At 39.1% G+C, this 26,523-nt stretch overlaps 1 protein-coding gene across 2 annotated transcripts in view; it reads right to left on the bottom strand.

The window, feature by feature from the left end:
- The window catches only part of LOC108431642 (formin-2), a 69,593-nt gene that overhangs the window by 34,577 nt on the left and 8,493 nt on the right, over window positions 1–26,523 (bottom strand). Inside the window, exons 3-6 of one of the 2 annotated variants that reach the window (XM_037541765.1) lie at window positions 16,719–16,817; window positions 11,240–12,102; window positions 9,712–9,877; window positions 5,392–5,479 (exon numbers count right to left, since the gene is read on the bottom strand). In XM_037541765.1, the coding sequence (XP_037397662.1) occupies window positions 5,392–5,479; window positions 9,712–9,877; window positions 11,240–12,102; window positions 16,719–16,817 (1,216 nt within the window). The remainder of the gene's footprint in view (window positions 1–5,391; window positions 5,480–9,711; window positions 9,878–11,239; window positions 12,103–16,718; window positions 16,818–26,523) is intronic. The other variant, XM_017704933.2, reaches the window with a different exon arrangement.

Here is a 26,523-nt window from a genome sequence, read left to right as displayed (position 1 = left end):
CCAGTGTCCTTCCATCTTGGGACCCAGACTCTTTTTTGTCCACACTGGCTACTTCTGCATGACTGAGTTCACACAGCAATGACTACAGCTCGCATGAGACAGCCACTCATACACAGTGTTTCCTCTATGGAGCTACATTCTGGGAATTCTCAGTGATCGAAGTTCACTTCGATGAAGTTCAGCAGACATTATAGAGTCAGTCTCACATCAGCCACTTTGCTGCGCAAATGATAAAGAACGTTATGTTAAAAGCTCGTTTATTTAGGCTGATGTTTCAAGCCTAAACCTTCTGAAAAAAGCCTGCGTAGCACAAAATGTTTAATTACTTTATCATTTAATAATGACCATAAATTATACAACATAAATATCGTTGTTGTCAGAAACGGTAACTTTACAGTAGAAAGTAATTACAGTAATGTAAGTCAATGGAACCAGACATCTTTCCAAGGCATTTTTCCAGTCATATCACCAAATACCCTAGCTCTGATTCTGCAGCTCAGCCAATATAAACATCTGGGTAGCTAAAAAAATACTTATCTAGCTATAAAAATCTGGGGTTTTCACGACAGATGGGAGCTCAGAGACTTAAGGATAAACCTGTCTGTCTTGTTTGCGGAGATAATGTGGCTGTAATGAAAGAATACAACGTGATTATGGTTCTGAATAAATAATGGCCTGTTTGGGTCATAGCAAAATGTTATTTAAAATGAAATGAAAACATAAACTGGGCCACAGGTTTGGTGAGATTTGTTAATATGGAGTTTGACACCCCTGATTTAAAGCATTAGCCAGAGGTTTCCTAACCTTTTGCAACCCGTTACTGTGGACAACAGTAATTTAATTTGATCACGTGTACAACTGATAATATCCTGCACACCAATCACACTTTTACTCATGCTGTCTTTGATACAGTATTTGTGAACATTTGCCAGAAACAGGATTTGCCTTCTGCTTTCTCATGGATGTTGTTAGCATGTCCAGTATCAGCTCAAATGGAGCTCAATCTGAGTCACAAGTTTGAAAGCTCTCATAAACTTAAGCTCCTGAATGTGGTGGTAAAACTCTCAGTGCTCCTTTCTATTCTGGAAAAGGAACCAAGGTATTTCTCTGTCACATGAACACAATTGGCGTGGCACGATGGGTAGTGCTGTCACCTCCCAGCGAGGAGGGCCTGGGTTCGATTCCCCGGCCGGGTGACCGGGGTCCTCTCTGTGTGGAGTTTGCATGTTCTCTGCGTGGGTTTCCTCTGGGTTCTCTGGTTTCCTCCCACAGTCCAAAGACATGCAGTCAGGCCAATTGGACATGCTAAATTGCCCCTGGGTGTGAGTGTCTGTCTGCCCTGTGATGGACTGGTGACCTGTCCAGGGTGTTTCTTGCCTTTCTTACTTTGTTTTCTTTGTATAGACTGAGATACGGTGGCTGTTTCACTTGGTGGTCCAGCCTCGGAATCTTTCATTTTCATTTTGAAAGAACGTGTTTGTAGCCTTTAATCCGTGATGGAGGAATTCCTTATGAATGAAAAGAGAGCCATTTTATACTGATTTGCACTGAAATTGTCATAGCTAGCATTCTGTCAGGTCTAAATACGATGGCCTATTTTTTGCAAACTCTTGGTCATATTTAAAATAACATTTGGTTAAATGTCTACATATTGTTAAAAAAAAGGCCACGGCCCCCAAGCAGTACCCACCCACAGGTTAAAACCCACTGGCCTAGACTATTGTAGGTAGCTTAAATGCATAACCAGCTTTCATTGTTCTCTAATTAGGACCACCTCTGTTCATCTAACATACTGTAGGGTTATATGGTTCACAGCACTGCAACAAATGAGCTATAAATATTTATTGCTTTTTATTGGGAGCTTATTTTAGAAACTAGAAAGCCAGAAAGAGCACAGAATCAGATATCATTAACACAGAGCAAAACAGGATATTGGCCTTTATTTGGCTCAGTTCTGCTGCTGTTAACAGTGAAGAGGCTCATAAAGCGTTCATTAAATGTTCTGTGGTTTGGCATTTTTGTTAATAGAACACATTTATGCAGTGGCTAGTAAGAATACAGAGTTGCAAGCCTTTGGTCTTTGGCATAAACCTCTATCTCTGTCTTATCTAGACTACAATTCAAGATACAACGGTCAGACCTAAGCAATGCTATTGTAAGCTCCCAGGATCATGATGGGGCCAAACCCAGCAGGCCTGGGATTTATTACAGAGGAAAATTTTGGGTTTTGAAATTTGAAAATTTAACTGACTAGATAGTGTTAGCATTACGCACTATAGCAATTGTTAACCCCTTAAAATCCCAGGCTTATGGCATATTAAGACCTATTATTTAGCAACTCTTGGGACTTCTGTGCAAACTGGCTGAACTGTTCTCAGGTTAATAAAACGTTGGGTCTGCTGGTGGGCTCTGACCCGTTAAGCGGTTTAATAGAACTATCCTTGCTGGAGATGAGTCGTCATTTCCACTGTGCTGTACACAAGTACATGGGCCTAATTTGGTCACCCGCTTGCTGTTGTGTCTAGTGTACCAAACAGGAATATATGGACTGAGCTGGAAACAGTGTAGACCACTGATTGGTCAAATGGAATAGCCACAAAATTGTCACTCGGGTCAGACGAACCACTAGCTAGCCAAAATGGCTATTAGTCTAACACAAAACCAAATGCAAAAAAAGTACAGGTATGCAAAAGTTTGGGCACCCCTGGTCAAAAGAGTAAGTTCTAAATAAGTTGACAGACACTCTATAGAGAACACGCTTCCGCACCTTTTAATGCACAGTTACTGTTCATTTGCTGAATCTAACATATTGGGAAACAAATAAAACCTGTGGAAAAGGTATGGCACCTTTTATGCCTTGTTTTTTTCTAATATGTTAAACTTATCATTTGAAACATTTGGTAAAATCTGCTGAAAACGGAACATTTAAATTTATTCTGCATACAACAATAAATCAGAGCTTAACGTTCTGTCAAATGAGTGTGTTTACATGCACTTGCTAATCTGATAAGTACAGAAAATCAGATTTTGTCAGTAATTGGATTTCTGTTTTGCAACCAGCCAATAAACTCACTCAAGGTGTGATGAACATTGCGCCACTTTGCCTGAAAATATGAACATACATCATCTAGAAGACGAAGAATATTTTAATTCATTCTGTAAATCACGTAGTTGGTGTTTTGCTGTGTCTCACGGCAATGCTGCTTGCTTAGTTCTGGTCTGTTTTTGCAGACGCTCAGACGGAGACGAAATGAAAGAAATCAGAGTAAGAGTTTATAGGCACTGAGAAATCTGATTACTGAGGTAAAATCCAGCTCAGATTTCTTAATCAGATTTCCAGACCTCACTCCAATCTAGGAAATCAGAGCATGCTGTTTACCTGACCATTTGAATAATCTGATAACTGCTGAAGTCTGATTACGATCGGATTACTGAGTGCATGTAAACACACTCATTGCTGCTGAATAAAGTGACCACCACACAACCTCCACAGAAACCCTCCTCCATTCACGGTTCAGTTATGTGGTTGAAATCAGGCCCCGGTAATACACCCAAGTAAGAAAAGCTCAATTTAGTAAAAAACGTGCCAAAATTAGCAGTAGATTACCCGAAGACTCACATAAGTCATAGTAACAACCCTAATTTTATAGACATTTATACGTCTTTTTCTAAGGGCACTTCTGAAAAGACCCAACAAAGCATAGGATCCAGAATAATTCTATATCATTTTAAAACATATGTGTGGAATAATAAACAGCTCAAAGGTCCAGCTAGTATGGTCTGTCAATCTGTTTGGCCTTTCTCAGTTTATGATTTATTCCTTTGACAAACAGTAAACGGACGGCCCTCACTGTCCCCTGGACTGTTTAATCAGCGGTATGGCTGCTGATGAGAGAGAGGAGGAACATTCACAAACACCAGACTGAAAGAGGTGCAGTGTCTGTTAGAGAGAACGAAATACGGCAGTGGTCTAACGAGTGTTTAGACCTGCTGCTGAAGGATGGAGGAAAACAGTGGAATTAATAGGAGAAAATGAATGCAAAGAGAAGGGAGCAGTGCTGAATCCTGGGAAATGGGCTTGTACTTGTTCTAATGACACCTTTTAGCACAAAGTGCAAATGAAGCAGAAGAGAGTGAAGATATTAGATAGCAGTCAGACTAATTATTACACTGTGTCTTATATATATATGCATTTTCCACTTCTTTGTTCAGTGGAGATAAGGTCTGGCGTCTGGGGCAGTCAGTCCATTGTTCAGCTTCTTCGTTTGCAGTGTCCGTCTCCATTCCTCAGTGAGGTTCTTCTAGACAGATACACATCCTTTCAGACCCACAGCGCTGAGTGGTCTTCTCACAGTGGAAGGATGGACAGAAACACCTGTGGATGTTTTCAGATCTGAAGCAGCTTGATTTTCTCCTCTCTCTCAAAGATGAACACTTTAAGTGCTGTGTATCTGATGGGGGCAGTTTTAGTGTCTACCATGTCTTCCAGGTGGTTGTTAGGAGTCACAGCTTTGCTTTTGTCCATATATTTTCAGCTTCATCTGCTCAGAACTATCCTTAAAATCAATAACTTATAGTGAATGGCCGTTTTGACTGAAGGTGAAATAAGTGAGGTGAGTGCTGAGGTGTTCAGTTTGTTTAGTTGATAGACTGAATATCATCGCAATGGGACGTCCACAAGAACACCTGAAGTAACAGATGACCTTCAGCTGAACCGTCTCGTCCAGTCTAGCAGCTGTGTGTCAGCAGCACAGCTGTCAAACAGCAGCTCACACCGTGCGTTTGCCACAGGGGAACACTGGGCGCTGATTGGCTGTGAAATTCCCACATGACCCGAGTGGAAAGGGCACATGATGAAGCTGAGCGGAGGAGTGAGTGATTTGATGTTTCTGAGAGGAGGTGAGTGAGGGGGGTAAACACTGTAACTGCTATGGGGAGGTTAGCTACACACAGACACACACACACACATCAGTTACATTTAATTAGAACCTCATTTTGGATATTAGTTTTGTGAGAACTTCACTCTGAATATTAGTTTTATTATAACTTTATTCTCAATATTCATTTATTAGATATTCATTCTGGATACACATTTATCAGAAATGTATTCTGACTGAATTTATTACAATTTAATTCTAGATTTAATCTAGATCTAGATTTAGATCTTCACTCTATCAGTTATATTTAATTAGAACTTTATTGTGGATATTAATTTTATGAGAACTTCACTCTAAATATTAGCTTTATTATAACTTTATTCTGGATGTGAATATTTATTTGTTAGATATTCATGCTGGATATTATTTTATTAGGGATATTAATTTATTAGCTATTCATTCTAGACAGTATAGATACAGACACAATGCAAACACACATGTACACAACTCTCACCATGCTGAATGTCCTTCATATCCAAATGCAGACTGGACATCAAAATCCCGACAGCCTGAGAACGCTTATTACTCAACAACTTCACCACCTGAGAGAGAGAGAGACAGGGAGGGAGAGAGAGAGAGAGAGAGAGAGAGACATATTTTTTTGCTTTAATTACTTCAGATTTCTTAATCAAAACAATTTGTTCTATGTTAAATCTAATATTCATCATTCCACAGTGCAGAATATATAATAACCCGAGACACAACAGGCTACATGAACATGCTGCATAAATATAATATTCTGTTTTGACAGGCTGGTGATATTTAATAGCACGCCGAGTTTAGCCTAATAAGGCCGTTGCGGCTCTGGCTCCTTTTTTAGATGCAGAACCTTCACTCTTCTCTCTCTGTTATTAAACATTCACATTAAAGTCCAGAATACGGAAAGGCCAGCCAGGCACACTGGTGTAATTATGCAAATGATATAGCTGTCCAGAAAGATTATCCTGATGTTGGACTAACGGAGGGTCGACATACTCTACAAATCACAACGTATGTGTGAGGCTCCAGAGTGCTGACTGATCTCCTTATGAGATTGTATTTATGTAAGCAGAGTAAAAATAACCGCGCTGATAGTGTCGTTCTTGTGGGTAATAAGTTCTGAATGTCAGAGCAGTTTTCATACTTTTCTCACAGTGAAGAAGCCAAAAACTCCACTATACTGTACATCAAAGCACAAAACTCAGCTGGAACGAAAAACTCTTTAAGGTCTTTAAGTCTTTAAGTTTAAGTAAAAAAACACATCATTTAATGAGTATTGTACAAAAATGTATGTCCAATCAAAATGTTGCATCAGTTCGGACGAGCAGACAAAAATATGGCAGAATAATAATAAAAGCAATAAATATAAGAAGAAAAAAAAACAGAAGAAGAAGAAGAAAAATATGTGGCAAATCACTAATAACATATTAAATGTTAGTTTTCAGCTGGAATGCCTCTCAGTCTGAACTGAAATATCACCCTTTACTACACTAAAGCTATGTCAAGTTAAAGGGAGGCTATTTTGGAGAATCTAGAATAGAACATAGTTCTGATTTGTTTGTTTGTTGAGGACACTGTGTATACAACAACTTGGCTACTAAGGCCACAATGACAGTAGACATCATCCAGCATCAAACCCATGAGCTCTTAACCCACATCCAAGTTCTCAGACCACACTGAGTAAATGTGCTTACAGGATTCAAATAACCAACGTGGAATATATGCATATTACCAGTGCGCTTATCCAACACACACACAGTGTGGCATGACCACTTAACCACACTAGGCTGGCTGGAGTCTCTGGGTAAGCCAGTGGTCTGAGGTCTGAGGATTTTTAACTCAACACAGGCCGAGAGACAGCGAGAGAGAGGGAGAATAAATAAATAAAATACCTTGGACTCATAACACCCACAAATCCTTACAACCAACAATAGTTGTACATTCTTACTAATGACACATTGTGAGGATTGCGCAAATTCCTGCAGCTCAGTTAAAGATTAAACATCATCCTCTTCCAGTTCGTTTCACTCATTTTTCACCACTCAGCTATTAAGACCCCTGTCATCCTGTTGACGCCCAAAATGCGTAAACACAACTAACATTTCTTTCCCCTAGTCTGAGTATGTGGCTGTGTACGAACATGTTTGCTGAGTCATCGCACACACGGTCCACCCCCCAATCCCCCCAAACAGAGAAGTCCCTAACGAAGCAGCAGCCACATCGTTAAGCTGCTCCTGGCTGGCTCGCCACATTGCAAAAGAGAAGCACAGAGTTCGGAAATGAATGTTATGTGTGCGCTGTGCTGCTGACTCCTGCTAATTCATGAGCTCCTCGATTTGTGGTGAATGGATGGACGCTCGCCAACGCTAAATAAAAGGCATGTTCCCCGCAACACTGCAGCAGATTTCAGTGGAAGAGCTTTTATTAGACTTGCAGAACTCTTGCATAACTCGTAAGTATGTATGCTAGCATCCAAGTGACAGGCTGCATACTGTTCAGATGAGTTCGATCCCTGGTGATGCTATAGTCTATTTCGCAGCCGGGACTCCAAGAGAGCACAATTGGCCTTGCTCTCTGGGTGAGTAGGATGGCCTTCCCATGGTGTGATGCTTGCCAGCCCAGGTATCTGTTAACTGACATAACAGAACTGGTGGTTAGCGTTCTCCTCCAAGCACGTGTACCTGTCCAATGATGTGGCAACAGCAGTTTGAATAGATGCGGTGACGCTTCACAGGTATTGGAGGAAGCCTGTGTTAGCCTTCGCTCTCCTACTGCTGATGGTATCGAGTGATTGGGGGAGTTCTAGCTATTGTGTAGAATATGACTAAATTGGGGAAAACATTGGAAAAAAATCCCCCACCCCAAAAAAAAAGGATTGTGGAATATCTGGAAGACCTGGGGCCATATTACAGAGGAATCCTATCTTTGTCCTAAGTTAGGATCTGACAAATTCATATTGCAGAATCAAATCTTATTTTCATTTAGAAAGTTTATGATATTTTACATCACCTTATCCCAAGTTAGGAAATCCTTAACAGCTTAACTGAGGTTGATCATTAATTAAAGATGAACATCAAATGTTGGTGCCAAGCCTTGCGATGCATGCTGAAATGTAAAAATGTCATCAAAGTGATGTTAAAAATACAAGTTTGTTAGCGAGACATCTACCATTACCACTGCAAAAAAGATCAAAACAAAAGTCCAGTAATCCAGAGATTAAGAGTATTGTGACAACGCCCCCTGCTGTTTATTAGAGTGCTGCTGCTCTGTAGTTTCAGTTTCCATTCCCCAAATGCTTCAGTCGGCCTGTGAGTAATGACTAACGTTATTCCTCCTGAAAAACTTCTTATTCACCACCATCACTGTAATATTTTATCTGATGAGTTTTCATCAACATTAACACATAAAGGTAATAACAAGGGTCGGAGATCACGCCTGCTGTGCCTGGGATTCTTAAAATGAAGAGTTAGAAAAAAATCTCTGAACCGTTTTGCAATTTAGATAAATATAACAACATTATACTAGTTACAGTGAACTTTTCCTGCCTGTTTGCTAAAAATAATAAAAACAGAAGGGTAAAACAGAAGTTAGGACACTCTTGGGGTTTACCCTACAGTTGGGACATTATTTAGGAGACAGGAAAGATCACTAACTTTTCCACTGATGGAGAAGATGTGGAAATGGTGGTCAGCTTTTGCCCCCTTGGATCAATTATTAATAACAGAGAATCCAGCAGTCAAGAAATACAACACAGATCAACAATCAGGAGAACAAAGATGGAGGAGCTTGAAAAGATCAAATGCAGTGATCTGTCTCTTCAAACAAAGATCAGACTTTGCCAGGCTGTGGGCTTCTCTGTGGTTCTTTATGGATGTGAAAGCTGGACAGTAAACAAGCGAGACAGTATGGATGCCTTTGAAATGCTGTGCTGGTGGAGATCTTTGAGAGTTCCTTGGATGTCAAAGAAAACAAACAAATGGGTCCTTGATCAAATCAGGCCTCACCTCTCACATGAAACCCTGACAACCAAACTGAAGCTCTTATTTTGAACAGAATTCCTTGGAAAAGACTATTATACTTAGAAGAGGAAAGAAGAGGATGGCCGGCTACAAGACGGGCAGATACAATAAGAGGAATCATGAACCAGCCATTCAGAAGCCTGAAGCCCCAAACAGACAACAGGATATTCTGGAGATACACTATCCATACAGTAGGCCGAAATCGGAATCTATTTCATGGCACTTAACCTGCTGACCTTGTATGACCTTGTATGCATGTATGTATGCATATATATCGCTGTTGTTGGAAGAAAAAAATCTCCAAAATGATAACTTTACAGAAGAAGGAAAAAAACCTACTTTAATGTATATCAATGGAGCCAAACATTTTTTTTCCAAATCATTTTGGGTCATTTCTTTTGGTCCATTCATCATAAAATTTACAGACTATGTGAAGGACAACAGGTATTATTAAATTATGTCAAAAACTGAAACAGTAGCGATATATATTTATACACACACACACACACACACACACACACACACACACACACACACACACACACACAATGTGCCTCCTAGGTGCAAAACACATTACATTTCCTTCCATCTTTGCGGTTCAGTGTAAACTATTAACTGAAGCGGTAAGCACAGAGAAACTGTATAGTATCAAATAAACTATAACCATAATATAATTTTTTTCATGGCATTGGTTACAACTATATGAATTCCCACTAAGGCTGAATTATGTAACACTTTTGTCCGTTTGTCTATTTGTTGGCCATTATTAATCTTACCTGTTTGGCCTTTGACTTGGTAATGGTGTCAGAAATGGGCTTCTTCTTCTCTTTCACTGCACTTTTGGCAAACAGCTCCACAAACTCCTCAAAATCCACTCGTGGCTCCTCAACCTTCTCCCACACCAGCAGAGTGTTCGGCTCTCTGTAGACAGAGGAGACAGATCTTCTCTTTGAGTTATCAAAGAAACACTTTGCCCCAATATGCCAGTGTTTCCTATTCCTTCCTTCAAAAGTATAGATGTAGCCTGACAGAACAAAGACCCTGACTAATGTTGGATGCTAACATGTTGTTACATTTTGGATGGCAGCTACATTGAATGCCAAGACCCCTGATTGCATTGAATATTGCAAAATTCATTGTCCACAAAAATAAGTGGGTTCTTCATTCTGTGGTACAATACACTGCTTAGTATTTCACACTGTAGTACATAAATAATTGTAGCCCTGTGTGAGAAGACACTGTTAACACTGTAGTACCTACACGTGAGATACACACAGCTAAATACACTGTATATAAGCATAACAAATACTTGAAAAAATTCAGTAATGTGAAAAGGTGAGAGGTTACCCTTCATTATTTAATTTCCAGTCAAAACAGCCACGGAATCGTTCATTTTTCCACATCAGGGGAAAAGCATATATTTAACAGGACGTTACACAGAAGCCTCAACAACTAAATATAATCTTTTTTTAGTATTTTTTTAGTGTTTAGTATTTTTAATCTTTGTCTTTATTACAGCTTCTATTCTTTTCAGGAGACTTTTCAGTTTTGCAAAGACATTTGTAAAGATATTTTTCACCCCTCCAAAGATCAGTCTTAGAAGTTGGTTGCACTTTGTGCTTATCATGACCCACTTAATCCCAAATACAAATTCCATCCATCCATTTCCTAAGCCGCTTCTCCGTCAGGGTCGCGGGGGGATGCTGGAGCCTATCCCAGCAGTCATCGGGCGGAAGACAGGATGCACCCTGGACAGGTCGCCAGTCCATCGCAGGGCAGACACAGACAGTCACTCACACCTAGGGGCAAATTAGCATGTCCAATTGGGCTGAGTGCATGTCTTTGGACTGTTGGAGGAAACCGGAGAACCCGGAGGAAACCCACCAGACAACATGCAAACTCCACACAGAGGTCCCCGGTCACCCGGCCAGGGAATCGAACCCAGGCCCTCCTTGCTGTGAGGCGACAGCGCTACCCACCACGCCACCATGCCGCCCAAATACAAATTCTACTCATAAATTCATAAAACCGGTGTTTTATGTTGGCGGTGCTGAAATTTTAAGCAGTACATTTGTGAGGCGAATGGTGACATCTTTCAAAATTATTTGTCTTTTTTTTCCATTTGGATTTTGTTAATAATTTACATCAAACTGAGAAAACGGGTACTTAATGGTTGTTTTGACTGGAAATGAAACAAATGAAGGATGGTCTCTGACTGTAAGAACACAAACCTACACACACACACACACACACACACACACATATCCATACACATCATGTACAGTTGATGAGCCAAATGATTACTTTTTGGCATGCAGCTGTATTCTGGTCCAGTACAGAGGCTTCATGGGTCGTGGAGGCTCTATGGCTGCCTTCAAAGGGGTGGCTTCCTGAACCAAGCCAAGTGACATCAAACCCAGAGGGGGCGGAGGAGGACCTGCTGGACCTGGAGGTGGTGGCCCGAAACCCGGAGGAGGGGGAGGAGGTGGTGGTCCTAATCCTGGAGGAGGAGGAGGAGGAGGAGGAGGAGGAGGTGCAAAGCCTGGAGGAGGAGGAGGTGGAGGTGGGGGTCCAAACCCTGGAAGTGGGGGAGGTGGAGGAGGGGGGCATAGTCTATGCTCAGGTAAAGGTGGTGGTGGTGGTGGCGATGGTACTGACATCCCTGGTGCCAATGGTGGGGGAGGAGGAGGTGGAGGAGGGGGAGGGGCTGGGGCTGAGGATACACCGGGACCAGTCAGTGCAGGTGGAGGAGGTGGGGGAGCCGAAAGGGGCAGGGCTTGTGGTAGTGCAGACTTGTCCTGTTGTAGTCTTTGGCAAGTGCATACATAGGACTGTGTAATTGGTGAAGCGGCACCATCAGTCATAGTCCGTGATTGGTTGAACAAAGGCACTGTGGAATGAAAGGCCTCCTTGACCGGAGAAGTTTGGACCGATTTCGCCTCTTGTGGAGACTTCTGACCGTCAGCCTTATGGAACGCATGTCCGAGGTTGAGGCTCAACCCATTTTCTGTCTTTGGTGCCACTCTCTCCTCCGAGATACTTGAAGGTTCGAGATCTTTCTCCAGCTGGCTTATCTTCTCTTGTAACTCCTTGATCATCTGCTCCAGTTGCTTGATTGATGCGGAATTCCCATCTGAAACAGCCCCGGATCCTGGAGTGGATTCATTCTAATGGGAATTAAAGAGGGTGGAATAAAAGATTGAGAAAGAAAGAACAAAAGAGAAACAGAACAGATCTTTACAACCAAACAGGATGTCAGTGTCTCCACATGTCCTCAACACTTTCTCAATCACACAGTGCTGTTTTTACTCTGAATACAACTAAGCTATGTGATTTGATTTTAATGGCATAATTAAGTAATCAAAAGTATTTGATTGAGCTGTCATAGTCAAATCTGCCGGAGTCGTTAGCCACACTCTGGAAATGTTCACATTCTCTGTTTTACATACAACAGACAGAATAAAACTAATTCCCTCTCCCTGCGTTTTTTTCCCCGAGTATACAAGCCCACATGTCCGGCTGGACACTGAAGGACGACCGACTGCCGAGCCCTCCTGCTACCCACTTCAGACCAGCTGCCCACGCCCCAGCTGCCACCACCTGCCTTGGACTAGCTGCCCACCATTGTACATTCTTACAGTCCTGTTAAAACTTTGTCTTTTCCGAAATTCTGTGAAGCTGCTTTGTGACAACATCTGTTGTAAAAAGCGCTACACAAATAAATTTGATTTGATTTGATTTGATTAAAGTAGGGCTCTCAAGTGGCATTGGCCCCATCATCAGGAGATTGTGAGTTCAGTCCCTGGTGTTGCTACAGCCGTCCACAACCAAGATTTTGATAAAGGGTTTGAATATTCTTCATCTTTTAGATGATGTATGTTCACACTTTCAGGTAAAGTGGCGCGATGTTAAAAACAAAGTCACAGTAAGAAGTTTGATTTTTACAGTATGTTTACATCACGTCTTCTTCTGTGAGTTTATTGGCTGGTTGCAAAGCAGAAATCTGATTACTGTCTGACTCATGTAGATCTGGAGTTTCTCCATTATCTGATTACTCAAGTGCATGTAAACGCCTTGATTGGATTACTGACAAAATCAGATTTTCTGCAGTTATCAGATTACTGAGTGCATGTAAACGCACTCATGGATATGTAAAGAAAGTGGTCAAACAAAGCTGAAACCATGTGTTACCATTTTGAACAAGAAAAACGCCCAAATAAGAATGAGCACAACACCTCATTCGCTTCTTCTCATTACTCTGAAGAAACAAATCAATAATAAGCATTTCCAAAGTGATACAGTATTTGTCATTCATATTTTCATATGTTCTGAGTGTGAAACAAGAACCCACAGCAGTGAATCTAAGAATAAAGGCAGCATTGAGCTTCTTCTAAACAGTGACAGACAACACAGTAACACACATAAAGCTCTGATTCATTTTACTGACCAGCGTAGACATGAACGCATCACAACTCCTTTGGTGGGAGATTTAAAAGAGTTAAAGCGCCAAAGTCTCGGAATGGTTCTTCTAGGGTTCTGTAGTAAAGAAAACGGTTCTGTATAGAACACTCAAAGAACCATTTACATGCTTAAATATTTCTCCGTATTGTGAAATGGTTCTTGCTGTATGTGGTTATGTCCACTCTTTAAATAGATGGTTATTCAAAGGTTCTTTGGTAAGGAAAATGGTTCCATGTAGAACGATGAACAGTCAAAGAACCCTTTGCGCGATATTAGGGTTCTCGCCATTGTGAAATGGCTCTTTAGATTGTTGGAGGATGTGCTGTATGTGGTTATGTCCACCCATAAAAAGGATGGTTCTTTAAGGTTCTTTGGCAAAGAGCATTGTTCCATATAGAACATGAACACACAAAGAGCTCTTTGAATCATTATAGGTTCTCTGTGACATCAAGGGCTCTTCAAATTGATGGAAACATGCTGCAGATGTTTCTATATAGAACCTTTTTAAAGGGTTCTATATAGCAGCAAATACTCTTCTACAATTGATACAAGCTGAACAACCCTTTTTTTGGTACTATATAGTACCCTTTTGCTAAGAGTGTATAGAACCTCTTTGAAAAGGGTTCTAAATAGCACCAAAAGGTTTTCTTCTATTGTTATATGGTCGACTTCATAGCAATAGAAAGAACCCTGTTTGGCGCTCTGTAGAAACATACGCAAGTCCTCTATCAATTCTCCAGGCAAAGAACCATTTAAAGATCTCTGAATGTTCATGGTTCTATATAGAACCATTGTCTTTACTAAAGAACCCAGCTTTTTCAAGAGTGTAGGGTTAAGAACGATAAACTCCACTGAGCTGTTAAAGTCAAGGTTCTTCTCCATGAGTATGACAGTACAGTGTGTACAGTATGTGTGAGAAGGTGGGCTGGAGAACGTGCTTTCCAATAACACAGGCCAGGCATGCATGTGGTGTCCCACAAAGCCAGTAAAAGCAGTTTGGCTGATGGGGGGAAAAGTCTTCCCCTGCTTTCCGGATAATGGGGAGAGGGCGAAGAGGGAGGAATAAAAGGCACAGCCACAATCAGCACGTAAAACTAAACACGCACACACACGGTGCAACAGTGTGGGTCACAGAAGTCCACAGAGTCTAGACGCCAGAAGTTGTTGTGTCTCCGAGGGGCTCCTAAAAGGCGGGCCGCGGAGTCTAGGGAAGTTGGGGGACTGGGCCAATTCTGAACCACCGCGCAGCCTCAAACGGCTTCAAAGCCCCTCGTTTGAGGAGTGGTGGGGACGTTTAGGGAAAACATCCTATTCTCAAAGTCTGGATCTAGCCACAAGCTTGATAGCGATATCGTCCTAAACAGCGTTTAGCCAAGCATTTAAGCACAAAGTCGGGGAGAATCCCTCTCGGATACGGCTTAGAGTTCCCAGTCTGCCCTGCACACTGCGGTACACTCACCGACTCATTACCAAGAGCCTCATCAGAGCAGGATTTGGGTTGAACTTGAGTTGAACTCGATCGCTACACTGTTCACAGCCAGAACTTCACAATATTTAACTCTAATGCATTTCGCAGTATTCAGCATTTTATCGTGAAGCAAACTGATTTTAAGACAGTTTCCATAATAATACAGCAGTGAGGTTGATGTATTGCACAGCATTATGGGAGATAAAACAGACACACACATGCACACACACACATCTTCTAAGCTGCTTCTCCGTCAGGGTCGCGGTGGGTGCTGGAGCCTATCCCAGCAGTCATCGGGTGGAAGGCAGGATACACCCTGGACAGGTCGCCAGTCCATCGCAGGGCAGACAGACAGACACATTTACTTCTTTAGCTTGTCCAATCGGCCTGACTGCATGTCTTTGGACTGTGGGAGGAAACCGGAGGACCCGGAGGAAACCCACACAGACACTGGGAGAACATGCAAACTCCACACAGAGAGGACCCCGGTCACCCAGCCGGGGAATCGAACCCAGGCCCTCCTCGCTGTGAGGCCACAGCGCTACCCACCACGTGGAGTTAAAACCCTTCCATTAAATTGTTTTTACCCTGATGAATTCATGTTTGAAAGATTTTAAGGTTTTTGATTTTCTTAAACAGCAACTGTATAATTGTGACTTCGCAAGATTACTGTGAAGCAGCTGTACACTCACAGTAATGCACTCAATGTAATGTAAAGCAAGGCACTTTTTCAGGATTCTTCAGTACAGGCAACGGTTCTATTCAGAACCATGACCATTTCAGGGTGAAATGGTTCTTCAGGTTGATGGATAATGTGTTGTATATGGTTCTATATAGCACTAAGTTCTAATATTGTTGCAACATCAAGCTTGTCATTTAAGCATAAAATTGTTCTAAATACAACTCATGCTTCTAAGTAGAACCGTTGTTACCTCTTCAAGAACCATCTTTTTGTAAGCACGTAAGCTATAACTGAAACAGTTATCTCCTGTATTATTACAGAACAGCCGTAAAAGTAATGCAGCTTGGTACATAGTAATCTACTGTAAATTTACATATTAAAAATGGGACTTTTTTCAATTTTGCAGTTCTATGAAAATGTACATAAAAAAATGTAAATAAAATAAAATTCATTCAAAAACAATATCGATTATCATGATTTATTATGTTTTGCCCTGTATGTGTTTCTGCTTTTAAAATAACCAAACAAAAACTCACATCTGGGAAAATGAATTAACAATCAAATTTTTGCCAACACAAAAAAAACTTAAGTTATTAAAATATTTCAACCTTTTTACCTCTACTCGAGCCTTTTGGCTGTCATATCCCATAATGCTGTGCAGTACAGCTCAATGCCATCCTCACAGTAGTTTGCAGTGTTATTACAGAAAATATCTTAAGATGATAGTAAATATGTAAGATGAGAATAGTATTAAACATTGTGAAATCAAGACCGGTCATCATCCGTAACAACTCAGCACATCTTCTCCATATGAATTATCAACAAAGCAGCATGGCAGTATTCAAGCAGACCGCAAAAAACCCTGCCCAAAAGGGTCAGAGCAACTTAACGCTACACTGTCCTCATGAATAAACTTGTAATGTACTTGAGCCACCAGCAGAGGACAGCACTGTTCTACAGCCTGAATGCCACTGACAGATGAATGCAGTTTCAATACTGAGTTTATCTAAAACAAAGAGCATAAAAGAATAAGAGAATTAAATACAAAACAAATAATAATATTCAAAATAACAGCTGAATGAAAGGAAATCTAAGAAGGTATGTACGTATTTAGGAGACAGATGCATGTATATACGGCCAAAAGTATATCTGTACACAAAAGAACCACATACCTGAGATGTACTGGACACTGGGGGCCACAGGGTCTGTAATCTTCCGGGGGTTCTTGCCTCAGGGTGACCCAATGGAGCCCAAGTGTACAACTGCTCCTTCTGAGCAAGAGAGAGAGAGAGAGAGAGAGAGAGAGAGAGAATGAAGAAAACAAGAAACAAGCAATCTATTTGAGAAGCAATACTATATATATATAGATGATCATTTACATCTCATGACCAGACTGAAAACACACACAGAGAAACATAATTAGGAGAGAATGTTACTGTATAAAGTAAATGGCGCCCTCTGCTGGTGGTAGCATTTGAATTTTCCCTTTGCTTGAATACAATGAACACATTTTGAAGGCCCTCGTTTCCTATTGCTGTTAATGTTGCTATCTAGAACTATGTCTTTGCTAACATATCTGTGAAGCATGCCTTTCCTAACATACTGTGTTAGTGTATCTAGAATTGTGTCCTTACTCATTTCACTGCATCTATGTGTCTAGAACTGTCTGCTTGCTAACATAATCTTTGTTTATTAATAGAAGCGGCTGATCAGTCACACATATAACGGCATCTATGATGTGATATAATGTGTTCTAGAACCATGTGAACAGTTTAAGGGAATCCCGTAGCTCAACTGGGGTAACCGGAGGAAATACCCGAGTACTCTTGGTAACACACTGCCTGTCTTGCTGTTTAATAAGACAACACGTGTCTAATATGAAAAAGAGTTTTGAGCTGAGTGACAGCTGACAACATTGCAACAGTAAGGGCTCATTTACTGCAGTGCGGTGTTTAAGAAAGTCTTCTTACATAGCCATATGGAGACGGTGTGACCAACAAAAGACTGAATACCGAGGAAAGGTATGTGATACTTGCCTGTATACTGTTCTTTTAAAAAGACAAATGAGTGAAAATGGTATGTCGCTTCTCATGAGCCCTTCACAAATACCTTAATGGCAATCTAAAGAACTCACGAGCCTCTGTGCTTTAACATTGTTAACCAAAGCAGGCTCACTAATGTCAAATGAGCTTTTCTAACGCCTAAATCCATTGTTTCATACTGGAAAAAGGACTTCAGCTGGCAGCAGCATAGCTAGAGCTTTTAGAATTGGGGTGGCACAACGCTAGAAAAAAACTTAAAAAATGAATAAATAAAAAATAGTGTGTTTTCTTTTGTATACACAATGAAATCCACATAAATTAAATATTACATCAATACAACTATGGCCAAAAGACAAAACTGTGTTGATGCGATGTGTTTAAGTCATTTGACATGGCATGACATTAAATGTATCACTTTTTTCAGTGCCCAATGTTAAACTTAAGAAAAAAACATTACATAAAGACAGAAGTTATTCACTTAGACATCTCTCTTCAGGTTATACCAGAGCCAGTTTATGAGGAGCCTGGCCACTTCCTATTTCCCCTGTTATATCAAAAACAGCACTGTTAAACAGCAGAGGGCGCCCGCAAGTGAGTCCTCAAAGAATGAGCGTAAATGGAGCTCAAAGGCTAAAAACGAAAAGTTAAATCAATTTCTAATCACTTATCAAGAACGTTTCTTTAATTTTAGAAAGGAGAAGGATGTATTTCACTAAAAAAACAAAGAAATCTCACCTGTATTTTTCCTTTTTTTTTTTTTTTTTTTTTTACAGCAAACGGGTTTTGGGCAGCAGGAGGCGGGCTTTACTGCTAGAGCCTAATGACTGATTGGTGAGCGGAGCAGCTCATTGGCTGTTCGGCTCACTGCCGTCATGAGGCGCCGTTTTAAACTCCTATAGCTCAAGTTTAAAAACTCTTAAATATATAACAGGGGTGTTAAAATGTTTTATGCTGTTCTTTGTTCAGGAAACGATTGCACTCTTTTACATTAAAAATGCTTAAGCACTTATAAACTATGATTTTGCTCAGGTGCTCCATATCAAGCCATTCATTTTGGACTCGCTCAGGAGCGCCCTCTAGCGTTTGGGACAAACTGGAACACATTGCAGAGCAGTAATTCTCCTCTCTACAAGTTCTCTGGTTATACCTGAGTGTAATGATTAGAAAGCTCGCCAGGCAGCACTGTGTAACCTAACCTACAACACATGCATGTAGACAGTTATAATAGATTCATGTGTCTTTTTTTGCTCTCGAGACGATCAAAAATCAATCTCAGTACAATCTGGATACGCCACAAATCAGATTTGGGCTGGCAGTCTGAACAAGGCCTTAGATGCAGGTTGAAACTAAACTCTGCAGTTTAGTTTAATCTTGATGTAAGAATCTTATCTCACAGCATCTTATCTCAGGTTAAGAAATCCTAGCTCACTTGATCAAAGTCAACACTCAGCTGCCATGTCTGTTACCTAGCAACCAACTATATGTGCACAGCTGAAACTTCAACATGTAAACAAAGTAATCCAGCTAGTTAGGCAGGCAGCTAACGTTAGCCACCATTACTGGTGTACAAAATAGGTCAAATAAACCTGAAGCGCAACAAACTGAAGGTTAAGAGTATCGTGGCAGCGCTTTGTGCTGTTTATCAGTGTCGCTGGTCTCCACTATCAGTTTTATTTCCCAAACACTTCACGTTATTCCTCCTAATAAACAGACACACGTTCAGCTCAGTCACCTTGTTATTCGCCACCATCACTGTGATATTTTATCATCAACATTAACAATAAGAGGTAATAAGAGGGGACGGTGGAGATTGCGTCTGCAGTGACTGGAGTTTTAAAACTCAGTTTTCATTGTAGGTAAATGTAGCATTATGATGTTAGTTATAGTGAAATGTGCTGCCTGTCACTGCATGAAACGATAGAAACAGAGGGTTAAAGCAGAAGTTAAGGCAGCTCTGGGGTTTTTCTTAAAGCTAGGACAGAATTCAGGAGATTTTGTTTAGTTAGGATGTTCATGTAATATTGTTTTCTTATCTGGACTTTATGGATAAGACTATAAACTTAAGAACTTCTGTCCAAAATCCAGTCCTAACTGAAGCTGTCATGCTGACTCAACAGATAAGATTTCAGACTTAAGAAGTTTCTGTACTACGGTCCCAGATCTCCAGAATGAGGGCTGGTGACCACTTCTATATCCAGTATTTGTTAGCAATGTTAGCTTAGCATTTCCTTTTAAAAACTAAAGGCGTAAACTGCAGATACCAGTCATGGGCGGACCCCAGATAGCTAGCATATATCGGTCTGCTGCATTGATAAGGTCGGGCTCCCTGCTGACTGTTTGTGACTCTGGACCACCCACAGACCATCCAGATTACAGTCCTGCATACAATCTCTAACTAGTTTGAAGTCTCCTCAAACAGATTTTAAACACAAATAGATTCTTTTCGAAAATAAAAGGCTAAGACAAAGATCACAAACCACTGAGAGAAGAAATTAATTACTAGGACTGGTATAAAATGAGTTGGTAGAATATTTTGTTGCTGATGCTGTACTAGATTACAGTTACTTACTACACTAATGTACAAAGTATACCTAAAGAAGGAAGAAAGGAAAACATTGGACTGTGAATGGAAAATGAACAACGTGGAATTTTGTCTATTACTCTGCTTAACCACCGGTGGGCCGCCTGGAATACACTGAGCAAAACGCCAGTGGACCACCAGCTTTGCCATGAGCAGGCCAACAGTGGTCCACTATCCTCTTGCTATCAGGGACTGACTGCATATTAATTTGATTTTCCGGTGAACTATTCCTTCACTATGAATGAAAGTTGTATGGAAAGGTGGTATAAACCTTTAAATGGAAGATCAATCATCATGTTAACATTTGAATCTGATCACTTTCACAGTCCGAATCAGAGACTGACCCCGGCTCAGATAACGTCTAGGCCTCTCTTAGTGCGTGTATGTATGAAGAGAACAGAGTGTGACAGGCTGAACACAGGTCCGACCCCCTGACTCTGTCTGACAGAATGGGGTCTGCGACGGCCCTGAATTAGCTCAGCCTCATCCATCATCAGGTAGCAACCGGAAGAATCAGCACTAAAGAAGAGTCTGGGTTTCTTTAGCGTTTAAACGCGTTCTGTTAGACTGTGTTTGGAAGATGCTGTTTGATTGGGAAAGTAGTTTATTTTCTGCATCCACCGGCGCATTGGACAGCGCCTCAGTCTCCTCTTGGTTAACAGCTGTTGACAGGTGAGCGCTTTTAGAAAATGTGGCTGGAGGCCAGAGTACTAACTTATATATAAGACAGAACTTTATGATCTGGGTGCATCGTTTCCTGGTTCCTCAGGACTGATTAGATCTAGACTGGTCTCTGTTGCTGTACTGGCACTGGAGTCCCACTCACTCCTGTCTCCTAGTGGATCATTTTGATTATCATTCTCATCATCTGTGAAACTTCATGCCCTCTTTGAATGGCGTGGAGATGTAGCCACTGATAGCCATGTAGACGGTCACTGCCTACGATACTCTTTCAACAAAACAGACAGACTGTTTCCTCCGAGTGTCCACCAACTCAACGCCACTCATTTTATTACCTTTCCTGGTATTAATGCCATTAATGCATTTAATGACTTTTTTCTCGAAATAGTGCAACTTTTTTCTCAAAACAGTATGAATTCTTTTGTCAAAATAGTATGACTTTTTTCATAAAATAGTATGACTTTTTCCTTAAAATAATATGACTTTTTTCATAAAATAGTATGACTTTTTCCTTAAAATAGTATGACTTTTTTCATAAAATAGTATGACTTTTTCCTTAAAATAATATGACTTTTTCCTTAAAACAGTATGACTTTTTCCTTAAAACAGTATGAATTTTTTCTTAAAATAGTATGACTTTTTCCTTAAAATAATATGACTTTTTTCTTAAAATAGTATGACTTTTTCCTTAAAATAATATGACTTTTTCCTTAAAATAGTATGACTTTTTCCTTAAAATAGTATGAATTTTTTCATGAAATAGTATGACTTTTTCCTTAAAATAGTATGACTTTTTTCATAAAATAGTATGACTTTTTCCTTAAAATAATATGACTTTTTCCTTAAAATAGTATGACTTTTTCCTTAAAATAATATGACTTTTTTCTTAAAACAGTATGACTTTTTCCTTAAAATAAGACTTTTTCCTTAAAATAGTATGACTTTTTTCATAAAATAGTATGACTTTTTCCTTAAAACAGTATGACTTTTTCCTTAAAATAATATGACTTTTTTCTTAAAACAGTATGACTTTTTCCTTAAAATAATATGACTTTTTCCTTAAAATAGTATGACTTTTTCCTTAAAATAATATGACTTTTTTCTTAAAACAGTATGACTTTTTCCTTAAAATAATATGACTTTTTCCTTAAAATAGTATGACTTTTTTCATAAAATAGTATGACTTTTTCCTTAAAATAATATGACTTTTTCCTTAAAATAGTATGACTTTTTCCTTAAAATAATATGACTTTTTTCTTAAAACAGTATGACTTTTTCCTTAAAATAATATGACTTTTTTCTTAAAATAGTATGACTTTTTCCTTAAAATAATATGACTTTTTCCTTAAAATAGTATGACTTTTTCCTTAAAATAATATGACTTTTTTCTTAAAATAGTATGACTTTTTCCTTAAAATAGTATGACTTTTTCCTTAAAATAATATGACTTTTTTCTTAAAATAATATGACTTTTACCTTAAAATAGTATGACTTTTTCCTTAAAATAGTAGGAATTTTCCTTAAAATAGTATGACTTTTTCCTTAAAACAGTATGAATTTTTTCTTAAAATAGTATGACTTTTTCCTTAATATAATATGACTTTTTTCTTAAAATAGTATGACTTTTTCCTTAAAATAATATGACTTTTTCCTTAAAATAGTATGACTTTTTCCTTAAAATAGTATGAATTTTTTCATGAAATAGTATGACTTTTTCCTTAAAATAGTATGACTTTTTTCATAAAATAGTATGACTTTTTCCTTAAAATAATATGACTTTTTCCTTAAAATAGTATGACTTTTTCCTTAAAATAATATGACTTTTTTCTTAAAACAGTATGACTTTTTCCTTAAAATAATATGACTTTTTTCTTAAAATAGTATGACTTTTTCCTTAAAATAATATGACTTTTTCCTTAAAATAGTATGACTTTTTTCTTAAAATAGTATGACTTTTTCCTTAAAATAGTATGACTTTTTCCTTAAAATAATATGACTTTTTTCTTAAAATAATATGACTTTTTCCTTAAAATAGTATGACTTTTTCCTTAAAATAGTAGGAATTTTCCTTAAAATAGTATGACTTTTTCCTTAAAATAGTAGGAATTTTTCCTTAAAATAGTATGACTTTTTCCTTAAAATAGTATGACTTTTTCCTTAAAATAGTAGGAATCTTTCCTTAAAATAGTATGAATATTTTTGTCAAAATATTCCTATATTGTCAAAGTCTACTATTTTTATTTTTATTAACAATGGTACTAAAACGGTGTTGTAGAATATTAATGCAGTTAAAGATCAGATAAAGAACATTCCAAAAGCAGCTTTGTGTTCTATGCTCCAAAGATTGGAGATCTGATTTCAATCAACTGGTTTCATATGTCAAAAAATGTGGTACTTAAAGGAGAAATCCACTGATTTTTAGAAATGTCCACATAATTCTACATTCAGAGTGGTTTGGTATGAAAGGTTTCATTTCTTTATTGTGACATTTCTTGGACAGAAACAACTGCAAGGACACAATTCTAGATATGCAACAGTTCTGTTAGCACAGATAGTTCTAGATACAAAGACACAGTTAGAAAAGTGATGGTGTAATTGTGATGTTTCTAGCATGGAAACATCCGCAAAGACAGTTCTAGACATGAAGACTCAATTATAATAGTGGTGTAATTGTGATATGTCCACGATGGAAAAAACTGCAAGGACACAGTTCTAGATACACAACCATTCTGTTAGCAAAGACAGTTCTAGATACGAACACACAGTTATAAAAATGGTGGCATAATTGTGACATAACTAGGATGGCAACAACTGCAAGGACACCGATCTAGATACACAGGCAATTCTGTCAACAAAGCCATTCTAGATATGAAGACACAGTTATTAAAACGGTGGTGTAATTGTTGGAAACAACTGCAAAGACAGTTCTAGATACACAGACACAGTTCTGTTTGCAAAGACAGTTCTAAATACAAATACACAATTATGAAAGTAGTAGTATGAATGTGAAGTTCTTGCATGACCACAACAGCAAATACACAGCTCTAGACACACAGAAAGTTCTGTTAGCAAGACAGTTCTAGATACAAAGATATAACTAAGAGCAAAAGTGGCTGAAAGTGTAAAAGATAACCCTAAGCTGATGTGCTGTATGATAAACATCTGTAATAATGTAATAGAATAATACAGTAATTGAATGTTCTTCAGGGAACAGTCACTCTCAGACAATGGACAGATTCTCTGATGGCTGAATAGAGCCTTTAGTTCCGCTGCGTTGCTCTGGGTGGTGAAATAACAAATGCACACACACACACAGTGAAATCATACAGTGTGCTTTATCCTGTGCTGAGAGACCCTCAGGACAGAGCTCACATTATGCCACAGCTTCTATAAATAAACAGGAAAACTACTGGCAAAACGACAGTTCTAGATATCCTATTAGCAACAAATTGGTTAGAGATATACATAGAGTTCTGTTTGGAGGACCAATATTCTAAATTCATAACAAAGAATTCTGCTAGCAGACATGGTTCTAGATCCACAGTTGATTGACAGTTTTGTTGGGAAACCCCGTTCTTGGTACATAGGTGTGACAATGCAGACTCAGAAACTGAAGAAGGACCCTAACCCTAGATGCACAAATGCAGTAAGTTAGCATATGCTTAGTCCTAGACACACAAAATTATGCTAGTAAAGTTAATAGTTCTAGATGTACATGAATTAAAATACTGAAGAAATGTAAAATAAATAGCCAATAAATAGTAGGAAACAACAACATGGTGTGTGTGTGTGTGTGTGTGTGTGTGTGTGTGTGTGTGTGTGTGTGTGTGTGTGTGTGTGTGTGAGAGAGAGAGAGATTTTGTGATTTTGGGTGGAATTTCCCTTTGTTAATGAGAGGCTATGAGAGGAGACTAAAGAATGAGAGAGGTGAGCAGACGATGATGTTGAGTAAAAGGCCAGTGTCACTGTTATATAACAGTGTTAGCAGATGATCCACACACACACATATGCTGGTCACATCTGTATCTGTGGTGTGTGTGTGTGTGTGTGCGTGTGTGTGTGTGTGTGTGTTAGTAATCAGTGCTAAATGATCATCTGTTCCGACACAAATCCACTCTGACTGACTGAGCACAGAGCAGAGCAGAGAGAGAGAGAGAGAGAGAGAGAGAGAGAGAGAGAGAGAGAGAGAGAGAGAGAGAGAGAGAGAGATGCTTCAAAAGTCACATGGTCCAGCCAAATACAGAAACACTGTATTATGAGTAATAATCTGTTACCATGGAAACCACAACGCCCCATCCAGCTGTGTTCTGTCACATGATGGAGGGATTTTCAGCTGTCAATCAAAACATTCCTCATGCATCAATGCAACAAAGAAGAGCCACTTATAAACAACTATGAGCAAAATAACTCAGCTAGTGCACCTTTAAGCATGTGGCGATACAAAATAATATCAGGATAATTATCTAACATTCTATCACGATCCATATTGTATTAGCGTATGCATATAATATACTGTATTATTGTATATAATATATATATATATATATATAAAACACCATTTTTGGATAATACATTTATACATATGTGTTGGTGTTTGTACATTTTGTGGATTTCTGTCTTTATGAATGATCTTCTCTGATGTTTCTTTGTAGAACGTCATAGCAGTCGTGATTCGGTACTAGAATCCTGTTTATTATCATTCCTCAAAGACATGGCTCTAGATAACATTACATCACATTATAGGTGCCATTATACATGTGACTGATCAGCAGCTTCTTAATAAACATAAAGATTATGTTAGCAAGTAGAAAGTTCTAGACACACAGGTGCAGTTAGGTTAGCAAAGTTCTAGATACACTAACACAGGTATGTTAGTAAAGACATGCTTCACAGACAAGTTAGCATAGATGCAGTTCTAGATACACCAACACAGGTATGTTAGTAAAGACATGCTTCACAGACAAGTTAGCATAGATGCAGTTCTAGATACACTAACACAGGTATGTTAGCAAAGATGTGCTTCACAAGCAAGTAAGTTAGCAAAGACTCAGTTCTAGATACACTAACACAAGTGTGTTAGCAAAGACACGCTTCACAGACAAGTAAGTTAGCAAAGACAGTTCTAGATACAGATTCATCCGCTCAGGGAAGGGGTCGGAAGCACAACCCATATTCTAAAATGTTGCATGTTGTGCACAATTACACATTTCCACCAGAGAGGTCTCCAAATCCCCCAAACTTACAAGTATAACAAAGTTTTCCAAGTTTAGGAAAAAGCAGCAAATTATGCAAAAACCTGAACAACTAAATGTAAGTTTTTCACAATAAAATTCACATCACAATCAAGTTTTTTAGAAGACTTGATTTCATTTTTTTTTTTTGTCTCAAGGATTTTTTCCACACCTCCAAAGTTCAGTCCTAGAAGTTGGACGATCATTTTCTGAAGTATTCAAACCCATTCAGTGGCGTTGAGGCCTGGACTCTGGGGTGGTCAGTCCACTGTTCAGCTTCTTTGTTTGAAGTGTCCGTCTCCTTTTCTCAGTGAGGTTCTTCTTGACGGTTACACATCCTTTCAGACCCACAGCTCTGAGTCGTCTTCTCACAGTGGAAGGATGGACTGAAACACCTGTGAATGTTTTCAGATCTGAAGCAGCTTGATTTTCTCCTCTCTCA

Source organism: Pygocentrus nattereri, chromosome 10 (genome assembly GCF_015220715.1).
Source record: "Pygocentrus nattereri isolate fPygNat1 chromosome 10, fPygNat1.pri, whole genome shotgun sequence".
Lineage (NCBI taxonomy): Eukaryota > Metazoa > Chordata > Actinopteri > Characiformes > Serrasalmidae > Pygocentrus > Pygocentrus nattereri.
The sequence above is the reverse complement of the archived record's forward strand: the minus strand, read 5'-3'. Positions and strand labels throughout refer to the sequence as shown.